The sequence below is a fragment of the Vigna unguiculata genome, chromosome 10 (assembly GCF_037176805.1).
Source record: "Vigna unguiculata cultivar grain cowpea cultivar isolate G323 ecotype 2 chromosome 10, ASM3717680v1, whole genome shotgun sequence".
Taxonomy (NCBI): Eukaryota; Viridiplantae; Streptophyta; class Magnoliopsida; order Fabales; family Fabaceae; genus Vigna; species Vigna unguiculata.
Window position 1 is genome coordinate 10,931,521 of NC_140801.1, and position 17,189 is coordinate 10,948,709.

A 17,189-nucleotide genomic window follows, 5' to 3' on the forward strand; every position below is an offset into this window, starting at 1 on the left:
TAATTAATAAATGCGGGTAGAAGATGCCTTTATGACTTTAATTTTTGTTTAATGTGACGTGGAAAAGTACTAGCTCATGTGGTTGAGAGTACTTGGTTTGTGTGAGAGGACTTGGGTTCGAGTCCTATGTATGCCAATTATGTATGTTTGTTTTGTTATTGATTTTTAAGGATATGAAAGAGTATGTGATTAGTATTGTAAACTATTGTTGATTTGTGAGTATCATCAAATGTGATTTGGCATAGTGGTTGTGATATGGCTTTATGAGTGGAAGGTCATGGGTTCAAACCTTGGTGGGCAAATAATAAGTTTTGTTTTTGCTAATTAATAGTGGTGATATGAATGTGAAGGGCTAAAGAAAAGCCTAGCAGAATGGGTAGCCAAGGGGGCTGGGAATTTATCAAATAAGTAATATTGAAGAGGAAATTAAAGGCCCAAAACTCGTTTTATTTTTAATACCTATCCTAAAGGCACATATAAAAGCCAATGGAATTTGCTTGAGAGAGGAGCACGAGTTTGAGAGGGAGAATTGAGTTTTGAGGCGCAAGGGTTGAAGCAAGAAAGGATTTTGAGTCAAGGGGGTTCTGCCTTCACAATTGTTGAGCAATCAATCCAGGTTAGGGGAGCTGAATCCTAATTTACATGCTTTAGATCGTACATGTTGGGTGGATTGGTTTTACGTGATAAATTTCGTGTTGAGAGTGAGATGAATTTTGGGGTTTATGGGTTTGGTGCTGCTGTATTGGGGTTTTGACCCAAATGTATGAATACCATGGAATTATGCATTGGATATGATGTAACAGTGTGTGCTTGGCGTTTTAGGTACCAAATGGGGTTTAAATTGTGCATAAATATTGTTGAAGTATGTGTAAACTAATCTGATATGAATTGGAATGGAAATTGGTATTGGGTGGCTGTTGTTGCGTGCATAATCAATGTAAGGACCTGCAATTTTCGCCCAGACGAGCCAGGCTCGCCTAGGCGAGATTAGCAGGGATGCAAACCTTGTTGCCAACAGAGCGTCTCGCTCAAGCGACGTGGATTGGGTTTGGGCGACACGTACTCTCGCTCAGGTGAGAGAGGCTCGCCTAGGCGAGATGGTGTTGGAGTTGCGCATGTTGAGCGCGACTTCTCATCCAGGCAAGGTTTTATGGGTTTTGAGCAAACCAAAGTCTCGCTCAGGCGAGATGGCCTCGCCTAAACGAGATGTCTTGGTCATGTTTGGTGCTTCGCGTGTATTTTAGCCCAAGCGAGGTGGGAATGGGTGTTTGGGCGAACGTGTGACTCGCCCGGGCAAGAGGATCTCGCCTAAGCGAGATGGCGTGTTTTGGTTGCTGAGTTAAACTTGCCCAGGCGAGGCGAACTAGCCTAAGCGAGATTGAGGGTCTAGCTTGGGCGAGGGGCCCCTAGCCTAAGCGAGTTTGTGATAATTATTATGTTTTTATGTGCTTATGAGTGGGTTTGGTTGTTATACCATGGTTAGATTGTATATGCATGTGTTGTGGTGTGTTGGGCTTGAAGGACTAAGTCCATTAGGGGTTTGGGATGTGCTCGGTGGTTGGACACATGATGGGCATGGAACTGGTTGAGTTCCTGTCGGCTACTATTGGGCGAGGAATCCTTAGTATGGTGATTGCATGTGTCGGGCGCACGATGGGCAAGGAATTGTGATGTTCCCGTCGGCTACTATTGGGCGAGGAGTCCATAGTATGGTGATTGCGTGCGTGCCAGGGTCCAAGTATGAGACTTGGATGTTTATACTACAGGCGAGGAGTCTGTAGGGCAGGACTATGAGCGGGATAGGCTTATAGGGTTGGACCACGAAAGAGTTAGTTTCGTGGGAGCACAGGGAAGTCCCAAGACCTAGTTCATGCATATGACTCAGGAAGGACTATGAGGTCATGGTGGGGTGATTGTGAAATATGAAATTAGTTATGTTATTTTGGGTTGGGAAACATATATATACTCATGTTTCTTTATATATATATATATATTTTGTGCATAGCTCACCCTTTCTGTGTGTGTGTGGCGATGATCGGGTAATTTGTTATCCGGGAGCAGATGATGTGACAGGTGGGTCAAAAGATGCTTAGACTCGGAGCGAGGGCTAGCATGGGATATTATGTAGATACATATGTATTTTGTTTATTATTTTATCCTTGTGAAGATTATGTAAACTTGGCAGTAGCCATTGACTTTTATTTCAGTTTTATGAATTATGGACTCCTGGTTTTATAACTCGTATATTTAAAGTTTTAAATTTCCCATGTTTTTGGGAAATAGTTTATATTAAATGCGGACTTTATTGAAATTTTGATTTTAATTATTTTATATCAGTAATATTCCTTAGGGATGTTACAATTGGTATCAGAGCAAAAGTTTTGAAAATATTTTTAAAATATTTTGGGGCTAGTGATGAGTGAGCTTATCGATGTGTTGTTTGTGGTATGCTGTGTGTTGAATGTGAAAAGTGTGTGATTTTTGTTGACTAAGTGATTGATTCATTCCAGTTGTGATGTGGCGTATTCAGGCTATGGCTGCTAACAAGAGGAGAAGGAGTGGTGGTGTTGATGACATTGCGGAGGCGATTCACCGGATGGTGGACGCGATGCAGCCACCTGTAGCGGCACAGCCTAGGATGGCGATTGCACCAGTTAGGGTGCCAACTATAGAGGATTTCCTACACCACAAGCCAACAGAGTTCACTGGCAAGGCCTCCCCTGATGAAGCGGATGCATGGCTCCGCAAGTGTGAGAAGATTTTCAGGGTGATGAACTGTGAGGATGAGCAGAAGCTGCTCTTTGCTACCTATCTGCTGAATGAGGATGCAGAGTATTGGTGGACAGGTATGCAACAGCAAATGGAGACTAGGGAGGAGCTAGCGACATGGGCGAACTTCAGGACTCGTTTCCTGGAGAAGTATTTCCCCGATACCGCTAGACAGGACCAGGAGGCAGAGTTCCTTGCACTGCAGCAAGGAGATATGTCGGTACAGGAGTATGTCAACAGGTTCGAACATCTGGCTAGATACTCCTCCCAGAATATGACTGAGGAGTGGAGGTGCTTGAAGTTTAAGCGAGGACTCAAACATGAATTGAAGAAGGTAGTGACGCCTCTGAGAGAGAGGAGATTTCCGGTCTTGGTGGAACAGGCCAAGAGCGCCGAACACTTAGAAAAGGGTCCTGGTCCTATTGTGAGCCGACATCAGAAGAATGTCGCGGAGGCTAGGCAGATGAAAAAGCCGTATAGCCGGCCACAAACATCTCAGGGTCCCTCTTGTTATCAGTGTGGTGGACCCCATCTGAAGAAGAACTGCCCTCAGTTGGCAAGCGGAGTAGGAGGGTCAGGCGACCGCCGCAAGTGTTTTATATGCGACAGACCTGGACACTTCGCCAACAATTGTCTAGAGAAGAAAAGCCTTAGCACGAAGAAACCAGCCGCATCGCCAACAGAGCGAGCGAGGGCAGCGGGCAGAGTCTTTGCCCTGACCACTACCGAGGCTACACAGTCGGGTAATCTCATCCTTGAACCTTGTGTGTTGTTTGGTAATGTAGTACTTGTGTTGTTTGATTCCGGGGCAACCCATTCTTTTATTTCTAATGTGTGCGTGGGGAGATTGGATTTGGTGACACGCGATTTGGGATGTGAGTTGCTTGTTTCAACTCCCTCCTCAGGTCAAGTGGCTACCAGTTCAGTCTGCGTTGGGTGTTCTATGGAAGTGGCAGGTCGCAGATTCAAGGTGAACTTGGTGTGCTTGCCTTTGGAGGGACTGGACGTAATCTTGGGGATGCACTGGCTGTCTAACAATCACGTCATAATTGATTGTGGATGACGCAGTTTGGTATTCCCAGAGCATGAAGGACTAGAATTAATCTCGGCGCAGAGGGCGATAAACGAAGTAGAAGCCGGAGCCACCTGCTTTATGATAGTGGCTCATACAGAAAAGAAGAGTGTCGTTGAGAAGATTGGTGTGATTCCAGTAGTGGAGGAGTATGCTGATGTGTTTCCAGACGAAATACCCGAGTTGCCACCGAGTAGGGATGTGGATTTCTCCATCGATCTCATCCCTGGAGCTGGCTTGGTGTCCATGGCGCCTTATAGGATGGCCCCAGCGGAGTTGGCTGAATTGAAGAAGCAAATAGAAGATTTGCTTGAGAAGAAGTTCATTCGGCTGAGCGCATCACCTTGGGGAGCACCGGTACTCCTAGTAAAGAAAAAGGATGGCAGTTCGAGGTTGTGTGTTGACTACCGTCAGTTGAATAAGCTGACCATAAAGAATAAGTATCCGCTGCCGCGGATAGATGATCTGTTGGATCAACTGAGGGGAGCCGCAGTGTTCTCTAAGATTGACTTGAGGTCTAGATACCATCAGATCTTAGTCAAACCGGAGGATGTGCAAAAGACGGCGTTCAGGTCACGATACGGCCATTACGAGTATGTAGTGATGCCGTTCGGGGTGACAAATGCTCCTGCTATCTTTATGGACTACATGAACAGGATATTCCGACCGTACCTGAATCAGTTTGTTGTCGTGTTCATTGATGGCATACTGATATACTGTGAAAGTCGGGAGGTACATGCAGATCATCTGAGAGTGGTGCTAGAAATTCTCAGAGAGCATAAACTGTATGGGAAGTTGTCAAAGTATGAGTTTTGGTTGGATGAGGTACAATTCTTGGGCCATGTAATCTCAGCCCAAGGTATATCGGTGGATCCAGCGAAGATTGAAACAGTGGTGAAGTCGGAAAGGCCACAGACTGTGACTGAGGTGAGGAGTTTCTTGGACCTGGTAGGTTATTACAGGCGATTTGTGGAGGGATTCTCCAAGCTGGTGAGTCCCTTGACTCAACTCACTAGGAAGGACCAGCCTTTCTCATGGACAGACGAGTGTGAGGTCTGTTTTGAGGATATGAAGAGGAGATTGACCACTGCACCCATATTAGTTATTCCTGACACCGCCAAGACGTTTGAGGTATACTGTGATGCTTCATACCAGGGTCTCGATTGCGTGTTGATGCAGGAGAAACGGCCTATTGCCTATGCATCTTGTCAGCTGAAGGTGCATGAGAAAAATTATCCCACACATGACTTAGAATTGGTGGCGGTGGTTTTTGCTCTCAAAACATGGAGGCACTACTTGTATGGGGCACAGTTTCAGGTATTCAGTGATCACAAGAGCTTGAAATACTTGTTTGATCAGAAGGAATTGAATGAGACAGAGACGGTGGATGGAATATTTGAAGGACTACGATTTCGAGCTGTTATACCATCCTGGTAAGGCTAACGTCGTAGCAGACGCTTTGAGCAAGAAGAAATCTCATGTGTCGGCCATGATGATTAAGGAGTTGGAGTTGATCGAGAAGCTGCGAGATATGAATCTGGGATTGGATATGGAGACAGATCACATACGGTGCAGCATGTTGAGGATCACTAATGAGTTCTTGGATGAGGTTCGGGTGGAACAGGGTAAGGATCAGGAATTACATCATATCATTAGTGAGTTGGGCACAGAGAAGAGAAAAGACTTCAGGATGGGTAGAGATGGCATCCTGCGATTCAGAGAGAGGGTGTGTATACCCAGCAGTCGAGTACTGAGGAAAATGCTCTTGGATGAAGGGCATAAGAGTCGTCTTAGCATACACCCAGGTATGACTAAGATGTACAAGGATTTGAAGGTAACTTTCTGGTGGACTGGTATGAAAACTGATGTGGCAGATTATGTGGCATCTTGTCTAGTGTGTCAAAAAGCAAAGATAGAGCATCAGAGGCCAGGTGGTACATTAGAGCCTCTTGAGATCCCTCAGTGGAAATGGGATAGCATTTCCATGGATTTTGTTACTCACCTACCGAGGTCAGTGAAGGGGCATGATTCCATATGGGTAATAGTGGACAGATTAACGAAGTGTGCTCACTTTTTACCTATTAATCAGAAGATGTCTCTGGATAAACTAGCAGAGTTGTACGTCAGGGAGGTAGTCAGATTACATGGTGTGTCGGAGAGTATCATATCGGATAGAGATCCGAGGTTTACATCGAGGTTCTGGCAGTCATTGTAGAACACGTTGGGCACTCAGTTGAGAATGAGCTCGGCATACCATCCTTAGACGGATGGCCAGTTTGAGAGAACCATACAATCTCTGGAGGACTAATTGAGAACGTGTGTTCTGGATCACCTCGGGACTTGGAGTGATGTGCTACCACTAGTGGAGTTCACTTATAATAACAGCTACCATTCCAGCATCGGGATGGCACCGTACGAGGCCTTGTATGACAGAAGGTGTCGAACACCTTTGTGTTGGCAGCAGGATGGGGAAGCTGTGGTACTTGGTCCGGAGTTCTTACAACAGACCACTTAGAAGGTAAGGGTAATACAGGAACGGATGCGTGCAACTTAGAGTCGACAGAAACCCTACGCATATAAGAGGAGGAGACCACTCGAGTTTGAGGCTGGTGACCACATATTTCTCAGAGTTACACCTACAGCAGGTATTGGGAGGGCATTGAAGTCGAGGAAGTTGACCCCTCGATTCATCGGTTCGTACCAGATTATGAGACGAATTGGACCGGTGGCGTATGAGATTGCATTGCCACCTCACTTGGGAAACCTGCACAATGTTTTCCACGTACCACAGTTGAGGAAGTACGTGGCGGATCCTACTCATGTGTTGGAGCAGGATGATGTTCAGGTGCGTGAGAACCTGACTCTTGGAGTTGGACCAGTGAGGATTCTAGATTCTCAAGTCAAACAGCTTAGAGGGAAGGAGATTCGAACTGTGAAGGTTCTCTGGGACGAGGCAACCCAAGAGATGACGTGGGAGATGGAGGACCTCATGAGGAAGTCTTATCCTCATCTCTTTACTGGTAAGTCTTATTTTCGTGGACGAAAACTTTAAAAGGTGGGGGTAATGTAAGACCCGGGAAAAATTAATTAATTAAATAATTAATTAATTAATAAATGCGGGTAGAAGACGCCTTTATGACATTAATTGTTGTTTAATGTGACGTGGAAAAGTACTAGCTCATGTGGTTGAGAGTACTTGGTTTGTGTGAGAGGACTTGGGTTCGAGTCCTATGTATGCCAATTATGTGTGTTTGTTTTGTTATTGATTTTTAAGGATATGAAAGAGTATGTGATTAGTATTGTAAACTATTGTTGATTTGTGAGTATCATCAAATGTGATTTGGCATAGTGGTTGTGATATGGCTTTTTGAGTGGAAGGTCATGGGTTCAAACCTTGGTGGGCAAATAAAAAGTTTTGTTTTTGCTAATTAATAGTGGTGATATGAATGTGAAGGGTTAAAGAAAAGCCTAGTAGAATGGGCAGCCAAGGGGGCTGGGAATTTATCAAATAAGTAATATTGAAGAGGAAATTAAAGGCCCGAAACTCGTTTTATTTTTAATACCTATCTTAAAGGCACATATAAAAGCCAAAAATTAGGTAAAGGGAAGGGTTTTGGCATTTCTGGAATTTGCTTGAGAGAGGAGCACGAGTTTGAGAGGGAGAATTAAGTTTTGAGGCGCAAGGGTTGAAGCAAGAAAGGATTTTGAGTCAATGGGGTTCTGCCTTCACAATTGTTGAGCAATCAATCCAGGTTAGGGGAGCTGAATCCTAATTTACATGCTTTAGATCGTACATGTTGGGTGGATTGGTTTTATGTGATAAATTTCGTGTTGAGAGTGAGATGAATTTTGGGGTTTATGGGTTTGGTGCTGTTGTATTGGGGTTTTGACCTGTTTTGGTTGACATGTTTTCAAAGCTCCAAAATCAGCATGGGCAATCAAGCAATTTGGTTAAAATTGGGTTGTCCTCTTTCAATTCATTCTTCATGAAATTCCATCTTTGCTCCAACAATAACCTCGCTCTAAGCCTAAACCTTGACAAACCTTAAAATAATCCATCTTTATCAATCCCAAACCCAAACTGGGGTAGTCACTTTGTTTGTAATTCATATATTCACATAATTTATTCTGAATTGGGGCATTTATTTACATCAAAGGTTGTGATGACCTTAGGGACAACTTGTGAAAATCCCGTCTTTTTTTTTTCCTCATCTGGGAAAAATCAAACATGCCTTGACACCCTACGACCATCCTAGGCTCTCACACTAGGGGCAATTTTTTTGAAGTCCCCATCATTTCCTTCATACCATTAATAACTAGGAAAGCCCAAACACATTTTTGCCCCAAGACCAATTCAAATCGGGGCAACTTCCTAGTTAATCTTCATCACATCATCCAAGCCTTTTCAAGCCTTTGGCATTTTCATGGATGTCATTCAAATAGTGTTTCAAAAGAAATGATTAAAAAGAAAGTGTTTGTTAGTAAACTGATTGGACCAAAGAAATGATTTGAAAAAGTAAAAAAATATCAAAGTAGAATGATTCCATGAATTCAAAATAACAAAGAAATGGGGAACAATTCGAATTTTTTTTCAAAAAAAAAAGCAAAAGAAATTCATACATAAAAAATTCATACATCATACCAATTCATGCATACATGAGTCATTCATCTTTTCGAATAAAATAGTTTCCACCTTTCCATCAAAACCCTCTTCACTCATATGAATGGTTATTGAATCATTTCATTTTAGAAGGAATAGAATTAAAAAAAATACACAATTTGTTTATATGATGTTTCTCAAATTTATGGTCCTCTTCATTTATATGAATGACCAATATACCCTAAGCTCAGATTCCTCACTGGTCCCCAAGCCCAGTTTCCACACTAGCCCCAAACTAAGTTTTGTTTGGCCCCAAGCCCAGCTTTTTTAGCCTCTAAGCTTTGTTTCTCTGCTCTCAAATTAAAATAAAAAATGAAAAAAGCAAATTCCACCCATGCATCCACGCATCCATGCATGCATCATCATCTAGGTTTAAAAAGAAAATCATAACATGTCATACATCATCAATGATTCATAACGTGGGCATATGCATGACTCCTCCAACATTTCTTAGATTTATGAAAAAAGGAAAAATGAAAAAAAGCAAATAAGAGTCTCATAAATTTCACCCATGCATCCACACATCCATGCATGCATCATCATCTTGGTTTAAAAAGAAACTCATAGCATGTCATACATCATCAATGATTCATAACGTGTGCATATGCATAAATCCTCCAACATTTCTTAGATTTATGAAAAAATGAAAAAAATGAAAAAAAGAGCAAATTTGACTCATGTATTCATGCATCCATGCAAGCATATCATATAGTTTCAAAAATAAAATCATAACATTTCATGCATCATCAAATCATTCATCATACTTCACAAAATCAATGAAAATCATTTCAAAAAAAGAAAAGTCAGCAATGATATTTTTTGTTTAAGTCTAAAAAACGTTAGGCATTCAGGTGTTTGTCGACAATTCAAAAGCAAAATTCAGGTTCTCCTTTTGTACATCAAGACCCTTTGCAAGGCAATGGTCATTGATTCCTTTGTCACATCGAGGCCCTATGCGAGGTAATGGTCATCGATCTCTTTACATCAAGACATTCTGCGAGGCAATGGTCATTGATTTCTTTTGTCACATCGAGGCCATCTGCGAGGCAATGGTCATTAATTTCTTACGTCACATCGAGGTCCTCTGCGAGGCAATGGTCATCGATCTCTTTACATCAAGACCCTCTACGAGGCAATGGCCAGAGATTTCTTATGTCATATCGAGGCCCTCTTTGAGGCAATGGTCATCGATCTCTTTACATCAAGACCCTCTACGAGGCAATGGTCATTGATTTCTTATGTCACATCGAGACCCTCTGTGAGGCAATGGTCATCGATCTCTTTACATCAAGACCCTCTGCGAGGCAATGGTTAGTGATTTCTTATGTCATATCGAGGCCCTCTGCGAGGCAATGGTTATTGATTTCTTATGTCACATCGAGACCCTTTGCGAGGCAATGGTCATCGATCTCTTTACATCAAGGCCCTGTGATATCCCTAAGGAATATTACTTTGAAAATATCATAAACAATTAAATAAATGAAAATAAATACGATAATATAAATCATTCCTCATTTATAAATACTTGTTCCCAAAACGCGGGAAAATTAGAATCGCAAATTCAAAACATTGTAACGGTTCGCAATTCAAAATCATTACAACTTATAAAAGCCAAAAGTGGCTAATGTTCCAAAACATAAATACATCAAAAATTCAAATCTTCAAAAGCCCATAACATGGTCCCGCTCTCTAGTCTCAAGCGTCTCCTGGCTCACCTGTCAAAACATCTGCTCCCGGATAATAAATCATCCGATCATCGCCACACACACACAGATAGGGTGAGTTATGCATATAAAACAAATTAAATATGATACCCATCTCAATAAGAATTTACTCATATATATGATAATTACAAATCATCCACCCTTGATCTCATATTCCTTCATAAGTCGTATGCATGAAACTAGGTCTTGGGACTTTTACGGTGCTCCCACGAAACTATCCCTTTCGTGGTCCAACCCTACGAGACAATCCTGCTCATAGTCCAACCCTACAGACTCCTCGTCTGTAGTAACACATCCAAGCTTACTCAACTTGGACCCTGGCACGCACGCAATCACCATACTATGGACTCCTCGCCCAATAGTAGCCGACAGGAACATCACAGTTCCTTGCCCATCGTGCGCCTAACGCATGCAATCACCATACTAAGGACTCCTCGCCTAATAGTAGCCGACGGGAACTCATCAAGTTCCATGCCCATCATGCGTTCAATCATTCAAGCACATCTCAGACCCCCATTGGACTTAGTCCGTCAAGCCCAAGCATAAAAGAAGTGAACTTAGTCCTTCAAGTCCAGTAATCAAATTTAAAACCAATTATACAGCCACAAAACCCGCCTAGTACCGCCTAGACACCGCTAGGCAGATACTGGCATAAAATCGCCCGGTGGCCAGCACTCTACCGCTAGGCGCCTGAAACCAAACAAGAGCCATCCAGCTACGTTACCGCCTGGCGGACACAATCCTACCGCCAGGCGCCTCCTTCTAACAGTGGCCTCTACCACTGATTTGAACTCTACCGCCTAGCGGTCCACCCCGCGCCGCCAGGCGCCATACCAGTAGCGTATAGCTATTGGTTTTTGGCACTGTTTACAGATCTTAAGGCCTCCAAATTCCAATACTAATTTCACATATTAATCCTAGTAACGAAGTACACATCACCATGCCAGAATACACCAAGTACAATCAATTCATATCCAACCCATAATTTATCGTAATTTAACATACCCCAATAGTTCCTCAAAAGAAACCAGTTACCGTCTACAGTAGTATCCCCCCTCACTTACCATAACACCTGTTACTCAGCTTGTATTACCATAACCCAATGTATTACAATATATACAATTATTTCTTACTTAGCTTGGTTTACCATAACCCAATTATCTTATTCCCGCCAACTACTTCCCAAGCCTTAATCACTACCTCTTATTGGCACCTATTCTCCTTATTTTAAAAGAGTCCAATCGTTTATCCTAATCCATCACCACCCACTTCCCTCGTAGTCCCCCAAACAAAGCAATTCATTGACCCTGTCCCAGACGTCGCCTGGCGGACAGCACAATGCCGCCAGGCGGTGTCACAGTACCTACGCCCTCCTGGTTTTCCCTATTGCTACTACGCGTTCCCCATTTTCTTGGTTTTACTCTCAATTCAGTTTACCATCCTTCAATGATTCACTCGAATTCACCAAATTACCTAGTTCAATATTGTCTCCTTCCGTGTCATATCCACTGTTAGCATTACATTAATTTATTTCCATTCCTAAAACAAGAACCCCCAAATTCCAACCTTGCTTGTTCATACGTGGCTTCCTAAAACACGCTTAAATACTAATATACAACACATCAAACACACGATAATAACCATAAACACTCCTTTTAGGAGTCCAATAATCACTATATCGATCAAAAACAAATAAAATTACGCAAGCAACGTGGCACCGCCTGACAGATATTCATCATCGCCAGGTGGTTCAAGCCCAAATCAAGAACAACCACCATATATGATGTGCCGCCTGGCGGTAGGGGTTGAACCGCCAGGCGGTTTCTGGAAAAATCCAGAAACCTCAATGGAACAGTGCGGAATGACGTCAAACAGAGGAAAAATCATGCAATCCTCATATAGTAGTATATAACCATTCAAAAATATGCAAAACATACAATAAACAACTCCCCTAACCTGATATCCTTGCTCCAATTTCGAATTGAAGAGATGTCCTTCAAGCGAACTCTCTTCTCCTTTGGTCCTTCTGCAAAAATGGCTTTCACTCCTAATTTTTTCTCTGTAGTTCTTGCCTATATATCGGTACCTCTCTGCCCCCCATGCACATACCAAACCAATACCAAACCATTCAACCAATTCGTATTTCGTACTAATCAATATAATTCAATTATTATTGTACCGTACCTAGCCAAACTTAACCAAGTAAACAATGTACACATCAAAACCGCTTAGCATCTAGTACCCAGCCACCACCAGCACAAGACATCTAGGCAAGTAGCCGGTCAAGACCGACTACTTGCCTAGATAGTTAACTAACAATCGATGCCCCACCTTCAATAGGCCCCCAGGGCCTGTTTTAGGGCCCAGGCCCACTCATGGCCCAAGCCAGGGCCCAAGTCAAAACCCAGCCCATGCATTAATCAAACGTCATTAATGTTCTATAAATACACGTGGACCCCATCATTTAAGGTACGCATTCATTAATTGCTGATTTGACTCCCTGAGAGCTTTTACTTACTTGAGCTTCGGAGATTCTTCTGCAGGTAACCCCTTCTGGGTTCAAGCCGACATGTATCGAATGGGAAGAGGCCAACTGAGGAGATAGCGGACTACATGGTAAAGGTGACTCTTGTGCCTGACCTCTTATTTGTTCTCTGCAGGAACAATTGGCGCCCACCGTGGGGCCCGAGACGAACACCCTTAGTACCCGCTTTTCTCTGAAGATGGTTTCTACCCGCAGCAAAGCTGGAGCTAGCAAGCAAGTGGACGCTGGTCCCTCTGGACCTCCCGGCATCACCCCTGACTTGGCCGCCATCTTAGACGGCCAGGTGAAGATGCAACAGGAACTCGCAGACCTGAAAAAGCGCAACGCTGAAGAGATGGAAGCGCTCAAGCAAGAGAATTCCCGCCTCAGGAGGAGGATCGAGGCAGATGCCAACCTGAAGGGAAAAGCCAAAGAGACCTCTGAAGCTGTGAAGTCTCCGGCTTTCCAACCTACAGAGGAAGAAAGTGAATACAACCCCACCCCCCACACCTTCACCTCCACCCAACAAACCCCCCTCACCACCACACACCCCCAACACTTCCCACCCGGTCACCCAGGACTTACAGCACCCTCAACCACCCACGTTCCCCACAACATACCCAATACTCTCCACACCGCATACATCCTACCCTACAACCCCCCGTATCTTCCCACAACCCACATCCCTCCTCACAACATCACCTCCACCTTCCCTACCATGATCAACCACCCACCTCCACCCCACATTCTCCCCCCTCACCAGCCCAGACGCCGCCACCCGTTCACAGATTTTATCGCTAACACCCCTCTCCCAGCCCAATGGGAACCATTCAACCTCGATCGCTACACTGGCGAAACCGACCCCGATGAACACCTGAAAGTTTACATCACACACGTTGCTTTATATACATCCCAAGACGCAGTCTTCTGCAAAGCTTTCCCCACAACACTAAAAGGCCCCGCCCTAGAATGGTTCACCACCCTCCCACCCTACTCCATTGATAACTTTGACACCCTTTCCCACATGTTCTCTACACATTTCGCCGGCAGCCGCCCACACCAAACCACCACTATGTCCTTACTGGGCATCAGACAAGAGCCCAATGAACCACTCAGAACATTCATCGATCGCTTCAGTAAAGCAGCCCTTCGTACACCACACCTTAACCAGGAAATGATACTCCAGTGTATGACCCTCACCCTACAACCCGGACCCTTCGCTAACAATGTCTACCTCCACCCACCCACCTCCATGCACGAACTCAAGCTGCGCGCAGCTGACTACGTTCGCATGGAAGAAATGCAAACTCTTCACACCAAATTTTGTAACGACTATGCCGCCAACACCTCCACTCCCAATCCCAACCCCAATCCCAATCCCACCCCACAGCCTCACCCGCGCCCTGATACCCGTCCACGTGAACCCCGCCAACCACGTTTCACCAGATACGCCCCACTCACAGTAGCCCGCTCCCGCATCCTAGACGAAGCCCTCCAGGCTGACCTTCTCCCCCCACCACGCAAAACAACCACCCCCCCTAACGCTGACATGACCAAGTATTGTCGATACCACCGCAATCACGGTCATACTACAGAAGAGTGCAAAGCGCTCCAGGATAAGATCGAAGAACTGGTACGCGCCGGCCACTTTCGCCGCTTCATCCGCAGGGATGACCACACCTCCTCCCAAACCCACCACCCTCCACGACACGACCACAGACGACAACCAAGCGGCGTCAACCACAATAACCAACCCACCCAACCCAATGACCAACAATCACAGCCCGCCCACACCAACATCACCCCTTCCGACCCCCCCTTGCGAGGCACCATCAACACCATCTCTGGTGGCTTCGCAAGCGGAGGCTCCACCTCGTCTGCCAGAAAGAAACACCTCTGCCACATACAATCCATCAACCACATCACCCAATCCCATCACAGACGACGTATGCCCCCCATCGTATTCACTGATGACGACTTCCACGGCCTCGACCACCAACAAGACGACCCCATGGTCATCACAGTTGAAATCGAAAACTATGCTGTTAAAAAAGTACTGGTGGATCAAGGCAGCTCAGTTGACATCCTCTACTGGGCCACCTATCAAAAATTGCAACTCCCTGACACCGCTATGATACCATATGACGAGCCCATCCTTCGCAAACCCGACATCAGCCAACCCCTGCTAGTATACATCACGGCCACCGATCACACCGTCAGCGCTGCCCTTGTCCAAGAAGCAGAGGGCACCCAGCACCCTGTTTACTTTGTAAGCAGGACACTCCAAGATCCTGAAACCAGATACCAAATGGTAGAAAAACTAGCCCTGTCCTTGGTCCACGCCGCGCGCCGTTTACGCCCGTATTTCCAAAAGCACACCATAACCGTCAAGACCGATTACCCAATTCAAAAAATACTGCAAAAACCAGATTTAGCCGGGCGTATGTCATCATGGGCCGTGGAGCTCTCCGAATTTAACATCCGCTATGAACCACACGGCCCCATCAAAGCCCAATGTCTCTTGGACTTCGTCAATGACCTACAGCAAGCACCTGCTGAGGACCAATGGACGCTTCATGTAGATGGCTCCTCGAACCCAAGGGGTGCAGGTGCCGGCATCGTACTAGAAGGCCCCAACGACATCCTCATTGAGAAATCTCTTCACTTCGCTTTCAAAACATCGAATAATCAAGCCGAATACGAAGCTATCCTGGCCGGGCTCTCTCTAGCCCGTGAAGTAGGCGTCAAAAAGCTAACATGTAAAACCGACTCAAAACTCACAGTAGGTCATCTAAACGACGAGTTCCAGATCAAAGACCCCATCCTCCAACAATATTACCATCTGGTCCGCACAATCATCCAATCCGCCTTTGAACAGGTCCGCGTCGAACACATACCCAGAACCGACAACGTCAGAGCCGACATCCTTTCCAAATTAGCCAGTACCAAACTCAAGAACCGCAACCGATCCTTGCTACAGCAAACACTATCCACACCCTCCGTCACACACACTTGCCAAACGTTAACCCACACCCCATCAAACAGTTTCACCCAAAACCCAAACTGGACCACCCCTTACATTCAGTACCTCAAAACTGGCAACCCCCCCGCTGACGCGGACAAAACTTGGTTGGCCAAGGCCGCCAGGTACACTATGGTAGGCGACGACCTCTACAAACGCGGATACGGCCAGCCCCTACTTAAATGTGTCACACCAGAACAAGCCCAATACGTCATTAAGGAACTACACGAAGGAATCTGCGGTTATCATTCAGGCGCGCGCACCATGGCTACAAGAATTCTCAGAGCCGGGTATTTCTGGCCTACAATAGAGGCGGACTGCCAAGACTACGTCAAAAAGTGCAAACCATGTCAGAAGCACGGCAACCTTATACATCAAAAACAAGAACAGCTACACCACATATTGTCCCCCTGGCCATTCGCTAAATGGGGAATGGACATCCTAGGCCCCTTCACACCCGGCAAGGGACAAGTTAAGTTCCTAATCGTAGCCGTCGACTACTTCACCAAGTGGATTGAAGCCAAGCCATTGACCACTATCACGGCCCAGCAAGTCCAGCAGTTTGTGTGGAAGGACATCATATGCAGATATGGTATACCGCATACCATCATAACAGATAACGGCCGACAATTCATTGACAAGGAGTTAGCAAAATTCTACACCGGCTTAGGCATCAAACATATCACAAGTTCTGTAGAACACCCACAGACCAATGGGCAGGCGGAAGCGGCAAACAAAGTTATCCTCGTGGAACTGCGTAAAAGATTGGATACCGCTAAAGGCCGATGGCCAGAAGAGTTAATCGAAGTACTATGGGCCTACAGATGCACCCCGCAGTCGTCAACAAATGAATCCCCCTTCAGCCTGGTCTACGGCGCAGACGCCATGATACCAGTAGAAATTGGCGAACCATCCCTGCGCCGAGAACTGTACGACCCAGCTCACAACCACCAAAACATAGCCTTACATCTCAACCTCCTTCCTCAACTCAGAGAAAAAGCCCAAATACGCAATCTCGCCGCCAAACAACGAGCTGCCAGGAAATATAACGCAAACCTACACCCGCGATCGTTTGTCATAGGAGACCTAGTATGGAGAATGGCCAGCAGTGCTAGAAAGAAGGATGGCAAGTTCTCCGCCAATTGGGACGGCCCATACCGCATACGAGAAGACACAGGAGGCGGGGCCTATCGCCTAGAACAACTATCTAGGGAAGAAATCCCCAACACATGGAATGTATCCCATCTCAAGTTCTATTTCAGTTGAACATACACCACAAGCGGATCCATACTTGTAACCACGGGTGTACTCTTTTTCCTCACTTGGTCTTTTTTCCCTAAGGAGGGTTTTGGCCAAGGAGGTTTTAACGAGGCACCCCCATTTGAATAAATAAAATGAGTGGTTCCCTACTTTATGAC

At 45.2% G+C, this 17,189-nt stretch overlaps 3 protein-coding genes across 3 annotated transcripts; all 3 read left to right on the plus strand.

Annotated features, from left to right (window-relative positions):
- The first annotated feature begins 2,533 nt into the window (after nt 1-2,533).
- Nucleotides 2,534-3,832, plus strand: LOC114165233 (uncharacterized). The gene has a single exon (XM_028049891.1). It carries the CDS (start codon nt 2,534-2,536, stop codon nt 3,830-3,832), a length of 1,299 nt encoding a protein of 432 aa, XP_027905692.1.
- Nucleotides 3,833-6,245: 2,413 nt separating this feature from the next.
- On the plus strand, nt 6,246-7,357 carry LOC114165234 (uncharacterized). Its single transcript, XM_028049893.1, has 3 exons — nt 6,246-6,320; nt 6,405-6,861; nt 7,296-7,357. The coding sequence occupies exons 1-3, from the start codon at nt 6,246-6,248 to the stop codon at nt 7,355-7,357; spliced, it is 594 nt and encodes a 197-aa protein (XP_027905694.1).
- Nucleotides 7,358-14,880: 7,523 nt separating this feature from the next.
- On the plus strand, nt 14,881-17,068 carry LOC146882132 (uncharacterized). The gene is made up of 2 exons (XM_085667291.1): nt 14,881-16,780; nt 17,034-17,068. Exons 1-2 carry the CDS (start codon nt 14,881-14,883, stop codon nt 17,066-17,068), a joined length of 1,935 nt encoding a protein of 644 aa, XP_085523417.1.
- Nucleotides 17,069-17,189: the final 121 nt, after the last annotated feature.